The sequence below is a fragment of the Eretmochelys imbricata genome, chromosome 2, assembly GCF_965152235.1.
Source record: "Eretmochelys imbricata isolate rEreImb1 chromosome 2, rEreImb1.hap1, whole genome shotgun sequence".
NCBI lineage: Eukaryota > Metazoa > Chordata > Testudines > Cheloniidae > Eretmochelys > Eretmochelys imbricata.
In genome coordinates this window covers 118,405,431-118,425,422 of record NC_135573.1, presented here as the reverse complement: position 1 = coordinate 118,425,422, position 19,992 = coordinate 118,405,431, and the positions used below count along the sequence as shown (strand labels likewise).

Sequence of the window (19,992 nt, the reverse complement as noted above, 5' to 3'; positions counted from 1 at the left end):
ATATGCTTTGTATTCTGTGTTGTAATTGAAATCAATATATTTGAAAATATAGAACATCCAAATATATTTGTAATACATTTCAATTAGTATTCTATTATTGTTAAACAGTACAATTAAAATTGAAAATAATTGTGATTAATTTTTTTAATTGAGTTAATTTGTTTTGAGTTAATCGCGATTAATTGACAGCCCTACTTATTACGTATCACAACATGAAAAGTAAGGTCAACCACAGAGTGACCCACATGTTGTTGTTAGACTGGTACCTAAATTCATTGTCCAGACCAAAAAAAAAAGATTTATCCAGTGCAGCACGAATTAATATAGCTGTTTTTGTTGTATTGTTGCTTTTTAATAAGATTATGTAGTACTATTAAAATATTAAGAAACTACTACACTCACTATCTTGCTAGTAGAAAATATTATGATTATATCTTCCAATTAAGAAGTCATTTTTGATATTTCTACACTTATTAATCATACCTAAGGCTATGTTTTAGTCTTGGGTATTTTTAGTAAAAGACATGGACAGATCATAGGCAGTAAATAAAAATTCACAGCCTGTGACCTGTCTGACTTGTACTATATACCCTGACTAAATCCTGTGGGGGAGGGAGAGTGTGTCGTGGTTGGTGGGGGGCGGTTGAGGGGATGCTGCAGGTGCTCTGGGGGGGAGTGGGGGCGGCCCAGGGGATGCCGCGGGTGCTCGGGGGGAGGAGGCCGGGAGGTCCGGGGGGTGCACAGCCTGGGTGGGCAGGGGCTGAATATTCCACACCTCCCTGGAAACAGAGACATCCCCCTCCCTCAGCTCCTAGGCGGAGGTGTGGCCAGGCAGCCCTGCACACTGCCTCAGCCCTGAGCTTCGGCTCAGCAGCTGTCATTGGCTGTGAACCATGGCCAGTGGTAGCTGTGGGGCCGGTGCCTGCAGGTGGAGGCAATGTGCAGAGCTGCCAGGCCATGCCCCCGAGCTAGGAGCTGAGGGAGGGGGATGTTGCTGTTTCTGGGGAGCCCCCCAAGCTAATCACCGCCTAGAGCCCTCACACCCTCCCTTGCCCCAGCCCTGTGCCCACTTCCACACCCAAACTCCTGCTGCTGCTGGGGGAGGTGGGTGCGGTGGCGCAGGGGCTGCCTGAGATGCTCAGGCGGCACCTGGGCCAGGCGTACTGATGGCTGCAGAAGTCACTGAGGTCATGGAAGGTCATGGAATCTATGACCTCCGTCACAAACTCGCAGCCTTAATCATACCATATAGTTCTTGCTTCCTCTCTGAACCTCTTGAATAGCAGTGTCTGATTTGGATTGTAGCTTTTTCTATTCAAATTCCAATTTGCCACTAGGAATTTTAAAAAGTTGTAAACTAGATTTTTTTTCCTTTTTGGCATCTATTGAGGCAGATGTAGTGTAAAATTTGTTTCTCTTGTTATGACCAGTTTCTCCACTTTCTCCGACAAAATTTGCTGCTGTCACAAATTCACAAGCATGTGGAAGAAGCTGATAAGAAATAGAGAGTTGCTCATTTACATACAAGTACCTTGATAATCAGTGGTAATGGGAAAGAATATATAGAGAAAATATGTGATTGAGGTGTGGCTGTAGTCAGATGTTCACATATATAAGTAGTATGTTTTTAACTCTGCTGATATGCTCGCTTGTAGCTATACTGGCTGTTTAGTTCTCAAAGTAATAACTGTTACTGACTAAAATTGTTACAGCTTTTTATCATTTTTCTCCTGTTAGAATTAAAGAACCAGTACAGCTATTGGAAAGTAATCTGGACTTTTCCATCACTTGTATTAAAAAGAATTGTTAACTAAGTTTTAGCTCTTGGTAAGGGGAACAGTAGTGGGATTTATACCAGGGCTATCTTTGGACCCTATTTGAAAGCTCCATCTTTCATATAAACCTCTGGCTAGTAGGTGTCTTCTGTATTTGGACCTCCGTTCCCCCTTAGCTGTAGAAATATAAAAGATACTTTGTGTTTTTCCAGCATCCTCAAAAGCCTCTTGTCTGCTAAAATGGGTAGTGGTGGAGAGAGACTTCTGTTATTCTACACTTCTCCCAGCCTTTACTTCTTGGGTTTTCCTCCCCAGTCAATAACTCTAGGATTTGCCTCTGATGCTGTCCCCTGGATTCTCAATACCAGACATAAAATAGTTTTGTTAATTTCACTCTACCTTCACTTGGCAAAACTAATAGCAACAGCAGAGGCACTGGAGCAGTCTGTCTTCAAACTCAGGAGGATAACACTACATTGGTTTGGACTCCGTTACTATTTGTGTTTGTCTAAACTTTTAAAGTGTTGGCTAACACGTTTTAAAATCCTAGCTTACGCAGGGCAAGTTGTGTGATCCCTAAGTCAACCACCTACATGACGACATGTTAAAATAGGATTTGCTTTGTTTACAGTAAAGTTTAAGTGTGTTAGCTAACAAAATTTTTTGAAAACACCTTTTATCCTCATCTAGACAAGGCCTTGGTGGAAGGTTATCTTTGTCAGTCATAAGGTCCAGAAACTATTTTAAATAGAAGTTTAGATTCTGCAGAAAGGGATAATGTAGGTTCCTTCCCTTGCTAGGACAAGTGGGTACGTTGATTTTTAAGGTCTGCGTTTATTTATTGCAGTCTAAAATATACTACTGTCTAAGTCTAATATGCAGTTTAAAAAACAACTACAGAATAGCAGTGCTAGCTTAAGTATGTTTAAATAGCCTGGCTAGAAAATAGTTAGGGTATATATATTGCTTCAGAATGACTTACTGGTGGCAAATATTAGTCTTATTTATTGTTAGGGCATGTATTTATGTAAATTGCAAAATTAATAAATGTAGTAATTAAAGTGTTACATTTGCACAGTTAAAGACAGGAAATGTAAATCTTAATTTACCCAACAAATATTTTAACTTTCACAATGTGCATAATACAGCTTCCTGGTTAAATGTGTATCTTGCTGTATATATAATAAAACATATACAATATAATGATATATGCAGTATGGCAGAGTTACTGTTTCTTTTTTAATCTTTTCTGTTTTCTGACTTAAATTTTAACAATGTAAGCTTAGTGTTGTATGAGTGATTGTTGGGGGATAGGGTTGCAATTAATAAATAATACATAAAAACTATGAATGAACCCATTTCAGCTTCTAAATAGAATAAAATGGGGGAAAAAACTGTCATCCAGAGTTTTATCAGACTCAGGATGTGCAGAGTATAAAATTGAGTGAGGTTATATAAGAAGCTTGTGGAAAAGCAGTTATAAGAACTATAACTGTATGATAATACAGTGTGTGGTAATGTTCAAAATTTGCCATATTGACACAATTGTAAAAAATTGAAGCAATATTGACAGGATGGTGGCAGTTATTAGAAGGTTCAAGTTTAGAAGTTTCATGACATGGTCAAGCCAGACATGAGAACAAGTAGCATCACAAATGTAACAAAAGTCAAATTGAGTCTGGCATCACTTCTAATGACTGCTGCAACCAATATTACTATTCTGGGGAAAGATCTTTCCTGAAGTGGACTGCAGTAGAGGCTTAGGACTTGTCTACACAGGGAAATTTACCTGCATAACTATAATGGTTTTGTTGAATTTTATGTTAAATGCAACCCTGTTCCCCCAAATCAATATAATTAATCTGGTATAGTTATGCTCGTAAATTTCCCAGTGTAGGCATGCCTATAGTTATTTCTAATTCTGTGGGTTGAAGCTTGCCTGATGAGCTTATCTCTTCAACACTATTAAGGGTATTATATACATTCCTTTTTGTTGTTTGGAGTCCAGAATAATTGCGACTCATTTTGTTCATCCAAAATTCTGTGTTCCTCATTGTGTGAGTAAAGTAAGAAGAAAATTAAGTCTGTGTATAGCTGAGGGTATGAGCAGGACAGGGTCTCCCTTCCTCCACCCCTGTAGGGAGCTATTAATTTTTGTTTTAATTGATGTGATTGTCAGGAAAATTTTTTGCCTACTTTCAGTCAAGAGTGACTGTTTATTTTAAATAATCATATAGTATTTTGTGCAGTCCAGCTTTAAGTGTCCAAAGATTTCACCCTTTACTTGGGAGACAGATAAGCAGATTCATGTGGCTTGCTGTTAGGAAGGTTTTTCTGATACTCATTCTAAATTGTCCTTTTCTTAATTTATCCTGGTCCTTATACTCATTTCTGCCACTTGACAGAAAAGCCTTTGCTTTCGTAATATTTACATTCTTTATATGCCAAGCTATGTGCACACTTAGGAAGAAAGATTAACACTGCTAAATAAATCAATCCATATAGGATAGTGCAAGAATGGCTTAATCAGGTGCCTTGTACAGTCCTTTGAAACAGAAACATACAGATTATGCATTTTATCATTTGAAAATAATATACATACTTTTAAAAGGTTTAGCCTTGAATACACATGTGGGTGGAATAGTAAGTAAGATACTCTTGGGGGAATTCTGCACCAAAAATTAAAAATTCTGAGCACAATATTTTAAAATTCTGCATATTTTATTTGTCAGAATAACACAATATAATCATGCCAATTTCAATTATTTTTGTAAATTATTTCAAAATACCTGTCAGCAAGTATGTCTGTAACAATACGGACAACAAAAAAAGATTCAGGAAATGTTTTTTGGCAAATAAATCTTTTACTAGGCATATTAATACTGAACTTTGGGTAGTCATTTAAATTACAATACAGAAATGTATTTCCTGCACCCCTCAGAAGCAGTGCAAAGGTTTGGGGAAGTCAGGTTTCATGGAGGGGCCAAGGGAGAGGGAGGTAATTGCTGGGAAGGAGCCTGGGGTGAACCTGGAGAGTTATTTGGGTATAGGTGGGAGAAGTCTGGAACAGGTTTTTTTTTGGTGGGGGAGGGATTGTCGGGGAGCCTCATCCATGCAGAGTCTGGCTAACCCCTAGACTCTCCCATTCAGTCAGGCACGTATGTCCCTGACCCATGTGTCCCTGCACCCCCACTCTCCGTTCAGCCAGGCATATCTGCACATGTCCCCATGTGTCTCTGCATCCTCCCCCAGCCAGGCACAGCTGCCCCTGTCTCTGTGTGTCCCTGTCCCCCCACTCAGCCAGGCATAGTTCCGTCCTCCCTCCGTCCTGTCCTCACATGGCCCGTACTCCGGCTCCCCTTCAGCACCTGGTTCAATGTTGTCACCCTACTAGCTCCTGTGTCCCTGCCCTGGTCTGGTCCCTCCCAGCGCTTCTGAACCCCAGTCTGTGTGATTTTCCCCATCCAGCAGCCTTATGTGCCCTGCTCTGTCCGTGCCCCCATATCCCATGCCTCCATACTTGGCTTTACAGACAGGGCCCTTTGAGGAAGGCAGCCTCTGCCCCCTCCCCCTTCATGGCTGGCTGCTCTGGCCCATGAGCCAGCTGCCCTCTCTTCGGCATCACATCAATCCCTGGTGAGCGAAAGGTGTAATTGCAGCTTCCCTTCACCTTCACATCAGAATCAATTATTCTGCAGGGGAGGGAAATAATCTCTGGGGGGACATCAATTCTGCGCTTGTGCAGTGGTGCAGAATTCCCTTAGTAGTAGTAAGAGCTTAATAAAGATAAGATTAAGGTGATGCGTAAAAATATTTTGGAGCACAGATGTGTAATGCTAACATATGGGTGCTACTATAAATATTAAGCTTAAAAACTGACACAATTTGGCATTATAAACATGTATAATATGTATCTGCTAATATACTTGCTGGATCTCCCATCATCAGTACCATTTGGACATCAAAATAACCTGTATGGACGTGACGTTTACTTGCCATTACAACTTGGTTTTATGATGCACTCAAGTATGATTCCATAGACAGAAAATAACTTCTCAGTATCCTGAAATTTGAGTGTAATCTAGATTTCTTTATTTTTGGAAAGTTTTAACAAGTATCATGTAAATGAAATTATGTCAAGATGCTAAAAGTATAAGAACATAGTAAGTAGAAATATTTGATAGTTGCTGATGTATGTTTTAATGTACTTGCAGAATTGAAGATGCTGATATTTCTGAGAGAAGTGTCAATGAAGAAAATGGTGAAATATCAGAAGTAGAACAACCTCAGAATAAGCACAGCCGACACAAAAAAAAGAAACACAAACACCGAAGTAAACACAAGAAACACAAACATTCTTCAGAAGAAGACAAGGACAAAAAACATAAACACAGGCACAAACATAAGAAACATAAACGGAAAGAGGTTGTTGATGCCTCTGACAAAGAAGATGGACCAGCAAAAAGAACTAAAATTGATTTCTTAGCTCCTCTAGAAGATTTGGAGAAACAAAGAGCATTATTAAAAGCTGAACTTGAGAATGAGTTAATGGAAGGAAAAGTTCAATCTGGGATGGGGTTAATATTACAAGGTTATGAGTCAGGTTCGGAAGAAGAGGGAGAAATCAATGAAAAGGTGCGAAATGGCAATAGGTCTTCAACTAAATCATCAAACACTAAGGGGAAACTAGAGCTTGTGGACAATAAAACAAGTTCAAAAAAAGCAAGTAAGAATGAATCAAAAGAACGGACTAGGCACAGATCTGATAAAAAGAAAAGCAAGATAGGAATTGACGGAGTGAAAGAGAAAGCAACTAGAAGCAAATCAAAAGAGAGGAGAAAATCAAAAAGCCCATCTAAAAGAACTAAATCTCAAGATCAAACAAGGAAATCAAAGTCTCCAACCCTTAAAAGGAGGTCTCAAGAGAAAAATAGGAAGTCTAAGTCTCCTCCGGAGGATAAGAATAAAGCAGATGATAAGTGTAAAGCAAGAGATCGCAGAAGGTCTCCAGTTGTAAATGAAAGCAAAAGTCGAGATCGTGGCAAAAAATCCAAATCTCCAATAGAACTAAGAAGCAAATCCAAAGACAGAAGGTCACGATCAAAAGACAGGAAATCAAGGAGATCGGAGACTGACAAAGAGAAGAAGCAAATTAAATCTCCTTCAAAAGATGCTTCTTCAGGGAAAGAAAACAGGTCTCCTAGTAGAAGACCTGGCCGCAGCCCTAAAGGAAGAAGCTTATCTCCAAAACGAGATAAATTACGAAGAAGCAGATCTCCTCTTCTTAATGATCGCAGATCAAAACAGAGTAAATCACCCTCTCGAACTCAGTCTCCTGGTAGAAGAGCAAAGAGCAGATCAGCAGAAAGGAAACGAAGAGAATCAGAAAGGAGGCGTCTTTCTTCTCCCAGGTAACTTTAAAATATTAAGAAACACCAAAGATGCTCAAGTAAGTGCAAAAATCAGAAGGCTTCAGAATTTTGTACTATCATCTTAAAGTACAGCTTTATCGAAAAATAGCTGAGAAAAATGGCATCATGAGATTGCATATTTATTGTCTTAACTTACAGTTTATGTGTGTGTTCAGTTCACAAATAGATGTATTTTCTAACTTCTAGTCATTCAAGCCTAACCTGGGTTCTGAGACTCATGTGGGTTCTTTTTGTGGCTCATTCATCATCCCTAATAATAAATATTCTCTAGCTCAAATTCTGTTCTCAGTTCTGTCAGTTGGGCACAGAATTTTGCCCTGTATTTAGAAAGTATTTAACAATCCTGTGGAGTGTGTACAAGCTTAAATAAAATCTAGTTCATCCTTCTATAGCAGAGTTGGGTCTGTAATGCTAACGAGAACATTTTAGTAGTAAAATCAGCATATATGGCTGAATACACACACCAGACTAAGAAGATGCCATTTTTAGTAATTTATTTAAGAGATTTTCACTTTTAAAGATGATTTTTGCTTGTTTGAGCCATGCCAGCATTTATCTTGCTGCTTTTTTGCATATGTGTTCGATGGTATGGCTGCTTTGCCCTGTGCAGCATCACGCTTCTTAACTATACCTAAAATCAGGGGAGATGGACTTAAATCTCTTATTAAGTGCATTCTGAATTTTATGCTTTATATTTTATTATAATAGTAGGAGAAACAGTTAAGTATAGTTTTAAATATAAATCCATAGAAAATCTGTTTCCTGGTGGTTTTTGTTTCTCTGAAACAGATAAAGCTGGGACAGTAGCCATCCTAATAGAAGAAATCTTCTTTTAAAACATATATTCATTTATTTGAAACTAAATCATTTTAAACAAGAACCAAAACTTGAGGAAAAAGATTTTAATGTTTGGTTTATAGGTCTTTCTTTTTTAAAGAGTGCTTGCAGCTCACCTGGGAGCTGCAGCTGCTGCAGTATAAAGCAGCACATTTTAAAAACATCAGTAAGTAACTTTTAATTTATACCAACAGGTCCAGCTCAGCAGACAGCTGGCCCAGGATTGAGGATGTAAAAAAATTCGTTTAAAAGCTTTGTTTTGCAGGCACCCTGTGCTGAGGCTAGGACCTAGTCTAATAAATCTAGGTGTCTAAAATTTTAAAGCCCCTCTAGCTGCTTGAATGGAGAGAGATTTTTTTTTCTCACTGAGCACCCTACTTGCAAGATTACAGACTAGTGGGGAGATGTCTGTACTGCTCTGTGCCTCTGGGATTGACTCCGCTGCTCAGTGCCTCCAGAAGCTCCTGGATTTTTTCAGAATCCTCCTCCCTCATAAATGTTTTGCTGCTCATAGTGTTCCCAAGCAGTCACAGAATGATACTGAAGAGTCTTAAGTCTTATATGAGCTCGAGATTTGCTTCAGTAGCTGGTGGCCAGCCTCCTGTGTAGCTGCACCTGCTGCAAGTGGCTAGTGTAGGCAGGCTAAGCTGTTTGCCCCAGTCGCGCTCACTCTAGTTTCAGGTAGAGGAAAGCTCTACCAGTGGAAATAGTGGCTTTGTTTGCCTGCACTCTGGATTTGCACCAGTGAGGGTGCGCTGGTGACTGGTCACTGATGGTGGTGGCCAGGTAAATCCCCATTGTGGACAAGACCTTATTAATCTCACTCTGCCTTTGCTTGTGATAACTCTGGAGCTCCCAGCTTGATGACTCAGGAAGACAACAGTGCATCATTAACAGCTCCTCCACTCAGTGCTTTGCCATTTGCTTTTGCCCTTTGCTTCTTCAGCCAGTTTTCAGTTCATTTGATTGCTCATACTGAAATTAGTTTTGTAAGTAAATATTTGAAATAAGCTTTAGTATTTTTACAATATATACCAACAATTCTACATGAATGCAAGTGAATAGGTATGCAGTGTTTGCATGACAGATGCAATATAATGAAGGTATGAGATCTCTATCGAAACTGTGAATAGTTTTGCAATGAGATTGTGACAGACGATTCAAATGTAATTTTAAACAACTCTGTATTTAAAGTAAAAAAAACTAATGCATTTCAATATTATTTTAAAATTATTTTTAACTATTGTAACGTTAGGAATATAGCTTTCTTTGTTGTTATGGTACCTTATGCTGTGATTCAGTTACACCAGAGTAAACCGATTTGGGCTGGGTTAATAATTGAAAGGGAGACCTCCAAGAAACAATGGTTAAAAATATTTTTAAAATAATATTGAAATATTAGTTTTTTACTTTAAATATAGTTGTTTAAAATTACATTTGAATCATCTGTCACAATCTCATTAGAAAACTACTCACAGTTTAAATAGCTCTCATGCCTTCATTATGTTGCATCTGTCATGCAAACACTGCATAACTATTCACTTGCCATTCATGTAGAATTGTTGGTATATATTGTAAAAATACTAAAGCTTATTTGAAATATTTACTTAGAAAACTGTGGCCCTTACCAACAGTACGGAATTGGTTCAGTAATGTCACAAGTGCAAAGATGCCTTCCACAGAATCACCAACACTCCTGCTACAATAGTGTCCACATAATGTTAATTAAATCACGGCTGGCCACATCAGTTTTCTAAATTAAAATGGACTCTACAGTGATTACAGCTAAGTAGTTTAAGCCCAAATTTGAGATATTATTTGTAATGTGGTGGAGAAGATCCTCTGGATTCAATTTTTATTTTATGTATATATTCATTTCAACACTGTTGCACATTAACTTAAAATAGACCAATATTTACACAATACTTAAAAACTTTCTTTTACTTCTTCTAGCTCTGTGATGGTAATTAACAAAGTTTACTGCGAGAGTTGTGCTGAATTAGGTCTGTGTTTGGGCAGATATTTCCAGGGATGGGAGACATGCAAAGCAGACTGGCAGCGCTGAAGTATACTTACCCCTCTGGTGGAGTCTCACTTGCAGTAAGCTTTTAAAGTGAGCTTTAAGAGGGAATTGTGATTTTTGTTTTCAGTTTGTCCCTGATACTAGTTTCTTTCTCTTCTTCTTAATTTCAAGAACCCGACCTAGAGATGATATTCTCTCTAGGCGTGAGAGATCAAAAGAAGCCAGCCCACTCAGATGGTCACCATCCAGAAGAAGATCTAGGTCTCCCATCCGAAGGAGATCTCGTTCACCACTCCGACGTAGCCGGTCTCCAAGAAGGAGAAGCAGGTCTCCTCGGAGGAGGTAAAAACGTCTTGCAGTGGAACTTTTCTTTTCAGTATTGTCTAAACACAGGCTCATTATTCAAATTGGATAGATTAAAAATTAAATATTTTATTAGCTCATTCATAACAGCTCTAGCATGCATATATCCTCACTTCCCCAAAAAGTTATACATTATCACATTCTTTCACTCATCTTCGCCTCCTTCAGAATCTTAACGTTAGTTTAATTGTTAAAGCTTACTATTTTAAAGGGTTGTTTGGTTTGCCTATTTATATATTTCAGTATCAACTAAATATTATTTGGACATAAATCAACACTGTATTTTTCTTCTGTTCAACAGGGATAGAGGTCGGAGGAGCAGATCTCGGCTTAGGAGGAGGTCTAGGTCACGGGGTGGTCGTAGACGTAGGAGTAGAAGCAAAGTTAAGGAAGATAAATTTAAAGGAAGTCTTTCTGAAGGCATGAAAGCTGAGCAGGAATCCTCATCAGATGAGAAGTAAGAATGAATTTCTAATATTTAATTTCCTAACGAGTAAAGATTTGGTTCCATTAATGGGGAGAATTAATTATTGAAAGCTTTGTATTGTGTCCATTTAAGCAAAACTAGTGTAATGACCTATTCTTTCATGTTAGCCAAGGGCATTGACTCTTGTATTGTTTCAGTACTAATCTGTGTGGTAAACCGGTTTTGTGGTGATCAAAATCTTTTTGCATAATTATAGAGAATTTAAAAACTAGCTGGGAGTATTGGCTCGTGGGCAGGAGAGTGCTCTGTTCCCAGTCCTGAGTTGCTGTGTTTCTTGAGCAAATCACTTAGGCTATGTCTCAGTAGAGACCTAACAGTGGCACAGCTCCCATGTAGCCGCTCTGTGACGGGGGAGAGCTCTCCTGTTGGCATAATTAAACTACCTCCAACAAGTGGCAGTAGCTATGCCAGAGGGAGAGCATCTCCCATCAACATAGTGCTGTGTATGCTGGTGCTTTTGTTGGTGAAACTTATGTCAGTCAGAGTGTGTTTTTTCACACACCTGACCAACAAAGTTTTACCGACAAAAGTGCTAGTGTAGACATGGCCTTAGTCTTGCTGTACCTCAGTTTATTTATTTTGGGGGCGGGGAGGAGTTTAGAATAGTACACCACAGATGTAAGGCTCAATAAAACATCATAAATTGTTTTGAGACCCTCTTAAAAAGATATATTTATATTTAACATTCAGATCTTCAAGGAGAAGTGGAGCTGAGAAGAAAATCAATAAGTATTTGATAATTCAGCTTCTAATTTTTTTCATGGATTTGCTGGACTTCTGTTTCAATTTAAAATATAAAACACTGGAAGTATTAACACAATTGTACAAGGTACAGGTTAGACCTCATCTGGAATACTGTGTATAGTTCTGGCTACCCATGTTCAGGATAGTTAATTCCAAAGCAGACTGCAAAGAGAGCACACAGTACTGGGTGACTGGGCAACAAAATGGCAGTGAAATTGAGTATTGATAAATGCAAAGTACTGCACATTGGAAAATGTAATCCCAACTATATCTGCAAAATGATGGGGTCTACATTCACCGTTACCACTCAAGAAAGAGATCTTGGAGTCATTATGGATAGTTCTCTGAAAACATCTGCTCAGTGTGCAGTCATGTTAGGAGCCATTAGGAAAGCGATAGATAATAAGACAGAAGATATCATAATACCACTCTATATATCCATGATATGCTGTGTGCAGTTCCGGTCGCCTCATTTCTAAAAAGATATATTAGAATGGGAAAAGGTACAGAGAAGGGCAACAAAAATGATTAAGTGTATGGAACAGCTTAAGAAAACGAGGAAAGATTAATATGAGGAAAGATTAATAAGACTGGGACTGTTCATCTTGGAAACGAGATGAGTTTTGGGGGGATAGGATAGAGGTCTATACAATCATGAATGGACAAAGTGGATAAGGAAGTATTATTTATCCCTTCACATAACACAAGAACCATGAATTCAAACAAAACACATATTCCAAGAAGCCCCAAAGCCATATTGGCACATACAGGATACAGAAGCATCCTTGTGTCCGCTTCCTCATGAGTACTGTACAAGTCTTGAGCTTTTTTCAACACCTCTACTGGTGATGGACTTTTCTACTTCACCTTTGGAAAAGCCCCCAACAGGGAGTATTTGTGTTGGGTGTGCTCCCACACTCTCATGAGCATTTTGAACAATAGTCACAGAGGAATTTTACAGGTGACTGGCTGTTGGATCCGGTATTTAGAAACTTTTTCCATGGAGGTACAGGATGCCCACCAATCACCTGGTATTTCTTGGCATCCAACCTTAAGTCCTGTCTGGCACAGACTTTCTGTAGTTTTCACAGAGTTATTGTCATAGAATTAGCTTTGTCAAATCTTTTTAGGACCTGCCTCAAGTACTCAGCATCCAGTTAATCAAATGTGTGGAATTTGTTTCCCGCCATTATTTCTTTCACAGCCAGGGCATCTCTGATGTACACTGTGGTTTCTTTGCTGGATGCTGTTAACTGATGGATTCTTTCAGGTTGAGCTTCCAGCTGTTTCCCTAATTCAGCTTTGTCCTTATGTTTCCATCAGCATGGAAGAGGGACATAGGCACAGGTTCTTATTGGGTGAAGAACAGTTGGTGTTGAAATATCATCTGTGCATCTTGCTAAGGAGAGCGCTTTTCAGAAGACAGTTTCTGGACTGATTGCTGCTGTTATCATCCCTCCATTGCCAGATTTAAACTTCACTTGCTTGTCCATGTTGGCAAATGTTTTGATGCCAGATTTCTTGACAAGGCTGGAAAAGCTGCATATCCCATCAGAATCACAGATCTCTCCATTTGTTCTTCACCACCCTTTGCTATTCTCAGTACAGTCTGTTGTACATCTCATGTTTCATGCAGTCCAGTAGATATGTTGGTAAGTGCCTCTGGATGTGAGTCAGGGTCAAATAGGTTGGTCATATTGTTGATGACATGGTTGGTAAGAGCTGTAACGTGATCATCTTGCCTCTGCAATGAATAGGGACGGACTTGTTTGTGGACTTTGTCTTCACTACTTTTTGTTAGGCCACTTATTTCTCTCATAGCTTTTGCATATTCATAGTATGAAACTGTATATTGTCATCTATAACACTAATCTGACCTGTGCAGAAGTGTCACTGAATTAAAAAACTAGTTTCTGGAATATTTCAAAGGCTAGTACTGCATGCATAGGCACTACAAATTAAAACATTTTACCAGGCAGACTAGATGTTTCATCATATGTAAAAAAGCTTCTGAAAGAGAAGAATTACATTAGGAATTTGCATACATTTATATCTACTCACGATGCAGTACAAATTAGGGACATGCAATCTACTGCTACGGGTGCACAACCTTCATCATTTCTGAAAAAAATAATGCTTCCACAGGCAAAACCAATAAAAATCTTTTAATACATTGTCGTTTGGCAACTATGATTAACAGGAACGCCATTAAGATATTATAATTAACGTGAACATTAAAAATTGTAGTCCTAGTCATGTTGTGGTGTTTCCGGAATTGACCAAAAAATGACTTTCATTTTGGGTACCATTGTTCACCTCACCTACTTGTTTACGGCACCACTTGACAGCTCCACATTGTACCTCATTCAAGCGTGCATACAGTAAGCTTTCAAATGATATATGATGTGGGTATATGTAAGGAGAGTACATTAAACTCCAAAAATATGGCTGTTTTTGGAGAATTGCCGCACACCGAAGAGCATATGTTTTCTCATAAAGGAGCTTCAGAAAACTAATTTTGGCATTTCCTTTGCTTTGCCTCAAACAGTTGAACCTGTAGTAAGACTAAAGAGGAGTGAAGTTTATAGTTATTCCTATGCTTCAAAAGAATCTGTGTTCTTGTTTCCAAGTATTTTGAGGCAAAGAGTTGTGTAATTACTCTTAATTTCAGATTGTAAACTCTCTGGGGCAGGGACTACATCTTTACTCAGTTCTGTAAAGACCCACATATTTTTATGGTGCTATACAATTATTAATAATTAATCATTCACAGCCTTGAAGACTTTGATGTAGAAGAAGAAGATGAAGAAGCACTGATAGAGCAGAGAAGATTACAGAGACAAGCAATTGTTCAGGTAGGCCACTGTATTAAAACCCTCAGATTACTGAAGTTGTCTAAACATGTACAGTAAAAACCTTTTTTGTCTTACTATTTCTTTTAAAATAAGATTGGAGACAGTGATATTTTTCAAGTGGACACTTACATTAATAAAGCTAAGGCTGTCACTATCTGTCACTTATTTTTCAATGTGGTTGTAAAAATATTGTCTGGGTTGAAACTTACATTTTTGGTGCACAACCTATTTTTAAAAACTTAAACAACCTACTCCAAATGAGTCATTTTTGTGAGAGTTGGCTTTTTTTTTAGATTTTGTGTAACTTAAATGACTATAAAATTATATAGTAATTGCATCAAAGGATAAATCATACATTTATTGTCTTCACTGGTATATTGCTGATACCACAATGACAGTAGAGTGGAGGTTAAGGCTCAGAAATATTGATTGTAATCTGATTAGTCAGTTTCATTTGAAATGAAAGGTTTGTCTTCTATGTAAGCATCCAGAAAGCTGAGCAGAATTGGTGTGATTTTTGCCTGTTGTGAAACTGTTAGGTACCATGTATGCGGTTATCTGATATTCTTAGCATACTGTTGTTTATATTTTAAACCCTTAAAATAAGTGTTGATAACAGCAGGTGCTTAATAATAATTAATAATGTTACCATTCTGTGTGGTTACACATAAAGATGCACTGGTGCTACCTTGAGAAGTGTTACTGGCAAAACCCCCCAAATCACACAAAACGGAGTAAAAATACCTTCCACCATACTCAAAGGATCACTCAACTCAGACTCTCATGGCCCACCAAGGGAAGCAAATTTCAAAGGTCAGTGCCCTAAACTGAAGGAGCCCTGCTGCTAATCCAGGACAGTATAACCTCAGGATCTGACATGAAGATCCTCCTAAATTGTTTTTAACTTCTAGGACAGGGCATAAAATAAAAGGACATCCGTGAAATAATTGGGCTCCATATCATTCAGGGCAGCAAAAATAATTTACAAAATTTTATCTTTGTGATACATTTTTATACAAACATTGAATAACTTAAGATGAATACAGGGAACTAATTAAGATCCTCCAATTCAGATACTTCAAAATTGAAAATAAACACTTGAGATTTCTGTACTTTCAAACTAATATAGAATAGTAAATGTTTTAGGTTGCAAGACTCAAAGCTCTTATTTTCTCCTTGAAGCATGAGTTCACTTCTTATACACCAGAATATTAGTAATGGACTTCTCAATGCTGACGTTTCGCCACACATGGTCAAGTGCTATCCTTCTTGCCTTGCTTTCTTCATCAATAAATCAGTTTTTACAAAGGCTTTATCAATAAATCTAAATGTCTAAAAAGGTATTTTTGAAGTATTATAAATCAAGCTTGAAGATTTGGACAATAATGTCTTGTCTCAGGGTATATTTTGACAACACATGTTTCTTTCTGTATCTCACAACTAGCATGCTTCACAATTTGATTAGTGTTTCAGATAATGTATAAAGAAAAGATACAGATTAAGTTCTAGAATGAGCTAGTTAGATTCAGGAAAAAGTATGCCCCAAAATACACAATAGAATTAGATTGGGACAAGTCATGATGCTGAGAATAACTTGATAAAGTTTCTTTGCAGAAATACAAGTACCTGACTGAAGACAGTAACATGTCTGTGCCATCTGAACCAAGCAGTCCTCAGAGCAGCACACGTAGTCGTTCAAATTCACCAGATGACATTCTAGAACGTGTAGCTGCTGATGTTAAAGAGTATGAACGGGAAAATGTTGATACATTTGAGGCCTCTGTAAAAGCCAAACACAATCTCATGACAGTTGAACAGAATAATGGTAAGAATCTGAAATTTCATTATGCCATTTGAAATGAAATACCTAATCTGTTTTGCAGGCATATTTTGTTCACATTTCTTAATATCATAATTTCAGACTTGTGAAGGAAGTTAATTCTTAGACAGTGTTGAAAACGTCCCCCCGGAAAGTTATAGAACTGAACTGTTAAAACACTTTCTGAGGAATGGTGGTGTGAATGTGAGAGTTTTTCATTGTTCCTAATTACCACTTTAAGCAGTCAGTGCTGCAAATTAGGACGAACAGACATTAATGTCTTCCTTTATATTTAAGAAGGAACCGTCAATTTATTTTAGTTTAATATATTTTTAAATCTCCAAGATATGTGACATTTTCTTGGAAGATCGCAAATTGTTTTTCTGCTGATTTTATTTTTTCCTTTTCTGTTTGGCAAACCTTGACTTATTTTCATCTTAGTCATTGTCACTGAGGAATGTGCACAGATCTGTGAATGTTTTAATTGCCACAAAGCCAGAAGAAACTTGTACCAGGATTGTGCTTTGCTACACAAAATATGGCTTTTATGGGTGGAAGTATTTGTTTTGTTCCCAAAAAAATGTGTAGCAAAGTAATGTTGGCTTTAAAATACCATCATAAAGGCCCTACTGGGTAAGACCAAAGGTCCATCTACCCCAGTAGACTATCTTCCAACAGCGGCCAGTGCCAGGTGCCCCAGGGGGAATTAACAAGACAGGTAATCATCACGTGATCCATCCCCTTTTGCTCATTTCCAGCTTCTGGCAAACAGAGGCTAGGGACACCATTCCTGCCCATCCTGGCTAATAGCCATTGATGGACCTAACCTCCATGAATTTATCTAGTTCTTTTTTAAACCTTGTTATGGTCTTGGCCTTCACAACATTATCTGGCAAGGAGTTCCACAGGTTGACTGTGCGTTGTGTGAAGAAATATATTTTATAAATATAGGACCAAAGCTTGCCATGGCTGCTTCAGCAAGAGAAGCAAAGAACACCTGTCTTGTGCATCCTGTGCTAAAGCGTGTTACTCCTGGGGGAATTCTGCATCACTGCACACACACAGAATTCATGTCCTCTGCAGATTTCTTTGCTTCACCACAGAAAAATTACTTCTGATGGGGAAGCAAAGGGAAGCTGCAAGAGCAGTCACATGCCCCTCACCAGCAGCACGGGCGTATCATTTTGGGTGCCCAGAGCAGCTGGTGGAGGGGTAAATCACTGCGGGGGGGGGAGGGGGGGCAGGGCTTGGCTGGTGACTCCTACCCTGCACACCAGGCTCAGCTGGTAGTCCCGGGTGGGCACATGGGAGGATGGGACTTCCTCTTCCCCTGCATGGAGTGGCTGGGCGAGAGCCAGGCCAGACCCATCCCCAGGAATCTCCACACCATGCCGATGCCCCACTCCCCTGCCCCTTGCTTCCTGCCCCCATCACTCATCGGCCCTGAGGGAGGGGTCACTGTATGGGGAACTGCTCCCGCGTCTGCCCAACTCCATGCATCCAGAGCGCCCCTGCATCCAGACCCCACCACTGAGCTTCATCCCCTGCATCCGGAGCCCCCTTGCGCTCAGACCCCCACCACTGAGCCTCAACCTCCCTGCCTCCAGACCCCCACCTCTGGACACAGACCATCCCCTGCTGAGCCTCCTGCACTCGAACCCCCACCCCAGTGAACTCTGCTGTCCAGTACCTGGACCCTCCCTGCTGAGCCCCAACCATCTTAACCTGGACCCCCTGCTGAGTCCTATTTCCCCCTACACCTGGAACCCCCCAACGAGGGGGGTGCATTCAGATCCACCCTGCACCCAGACCCTCCATCGAGCTACCTGCACCCAGATTGCCCCACACAGAACCTTCTCATCCCACACCTGGATCCTCCCACACTAAGCCGTTCCACACTTGGATCCTGTCAGGCTTAGTCTGCCTGCTCCACAGCAGGATTGGGGGCCAGGGTTGGGCGTGCGTGCGTGCAAGACTCTGTCCCTCTTGCTTGCTACCTTGGTGTGCCTGGCACAGAGGGGCATGGCCTCGGGGTGTTTGTGGGGCAGGCCCAGTCCTTGCGCAGTGTCAGGATGTCAGGATCAGCTCCAGCCTCACCATTGAGTTAATGTCCTGGGGCGGGGGAGGGATGCACGGTGATCTCCCATCTCCCTGCAGCCAGTGCCTGTGCACCCCACAGCCATGCTGGAGCCTCCACATTTATTTATTGGCAAATAAAATATGTGGAATTTTGCAGAACTTTAATTTTTTTGGCGCAGAATTCCCTCAGGAGTAGTGTGTTAACTAGGGCTGTGGAGCACACTTTGTTCTTTTGAACAAGATCAGAGTGCAATTCAACCTGCTGTTGCATGCAGCAATTGTACTAGCTGGCTTAGAGGCTAGGTGCACCCTCTGGCTCACAGACTGCACACCTCTTAGGGATGCATCTCATTGAGGTTGGTAGTCTAGCCTAGCGCTCCACTGAATATTCTGAAAAGTTCTTGTCCTATTGTTAGTGTGTTTAGGGTGGCCCCCCCCGCCCCAACAACCTGGCTTCCTCTTCTTTTATATCAGTGTAACAGAGGGACTAGATGGCAGAGTTTAGCTCAGTGATTTCTAGCACGTAGCATTTTAAATAGTGCTTCCTTGCTGGTTTTATAACCCTTGATTAACAAAATATTTTTTTTTAGAGCTGTGTGCAATTCTGTCAAATATTGCTGATTGTGGTAGGATTATCTATAAAGAATAATCTTGTTTCAACTCTGAAAAATACACCAGATCATCAGTTTGCTAAATTGAAAAGCTAATATAAAAATAATAGTATTTAGAAAGCACCCTGCCAAGACACACTTTTGTGTGCTACACAAACCATTAAAATACTAAATAATTAAAATACAAAATACACAATATAAAAACTAAAGAAAATACAGTTAGAGAAAGTCAAAGTAGTAGTACTTAAAATTAAAAAGTGTTAAATAATTTTGTTCTAGGATTTTAAGGGTGGGTATTAAAATAAATAGAAACATAAAATGAAAGACAATTTTAAAAGATTGTCCTGCTGCTTGTCAGAGCCAAGTTTTATCTGCATTGTGACCTCCTGTGGAGGCAGTATGATCTGCCATCAGGGGACTAGCAACTGGCCAGAGTTCAAATGTGGGATGCGATATGTTCAAGGGGCAGGCAGGGAGGGGGGAAAGGGAGACTAAATGAGAAGAGGCACAAAAAATTATATATGAAGAAAACTTAATATTTTGGATTCATCATTTTGCATAAACAGCTTTTGTATAATCTCAGTTTAATTCTCCTTTATTTCTGATGTAAATGTTGTTCAAGAGTAGAAGTGTAAGGGAATACCAAATTCTGTGGAATGTAGGTAACTTTGGGACTAAAATGAAAGACATTTTGAGAAGTATGGTGAAGTGCCCTCTATCTCTTAATGGCACTCTCTGCTTGATTAAGGGACCTACACTGGTTTCAATTGATTCCAGTCCAGTCATCTATCATAAGGAGGCTGCTGGCTGTCATATGGGGCCTTGAAAGTGCAGGATTTTGGGGTGTAATGCTGGGGGAAGTGGGTTCCTCAATACTCTGGCAGGGGTGCATGTAACTTACTCCAAAATATTAAAATTATCATACTTTAATATGTTATGAAATAATTCCAGTTTTGTCTTCATTAAC

General features: G+C 39.5%; 1 protein-coding gene across 8 annotated transcripts in view; it reads left to right on the top strand.

The window, feature by feature from the left end:
* PRP4K (pre-mRNA processing factor kinase PRP4K) overlaps positions 1-19,992 on the top strand; it is a 49,310-nt gene that overhangs the window by 8,534 nt on the left and 20,784 nt on the right. For all 8 annotated transcript variants that reach the window (XR_013345212.1, XR_013345215.1, XR_013345214.1 and 5 more), the window contains exons 2-6: positions 5,990-7,186; positions 10,239-10,409; positions 10,732-10,887; positions 14,435-14,516; positions 16,131-16,341. Coding sequence is in view for 1 of the 8 variants with exons in the window: in XM_077810696.1 (XP_077666822.1) it covers positions 5,990-7,186; positions 10,239-10,409; positions 10,732-10,887; positions 14,435-14,516; positions 16,131-16,341 (1,817 nt within the window). In the remaining 7 variants the exon portion in view is untranslated. The remainder of the gene's footprint in view (positions 1-5,989; positions 7,187-10,238; positions 10,410-10,731; positions 10,888-14,434; positions 14,517-16,130; positions 16,342-19,992) is intronic.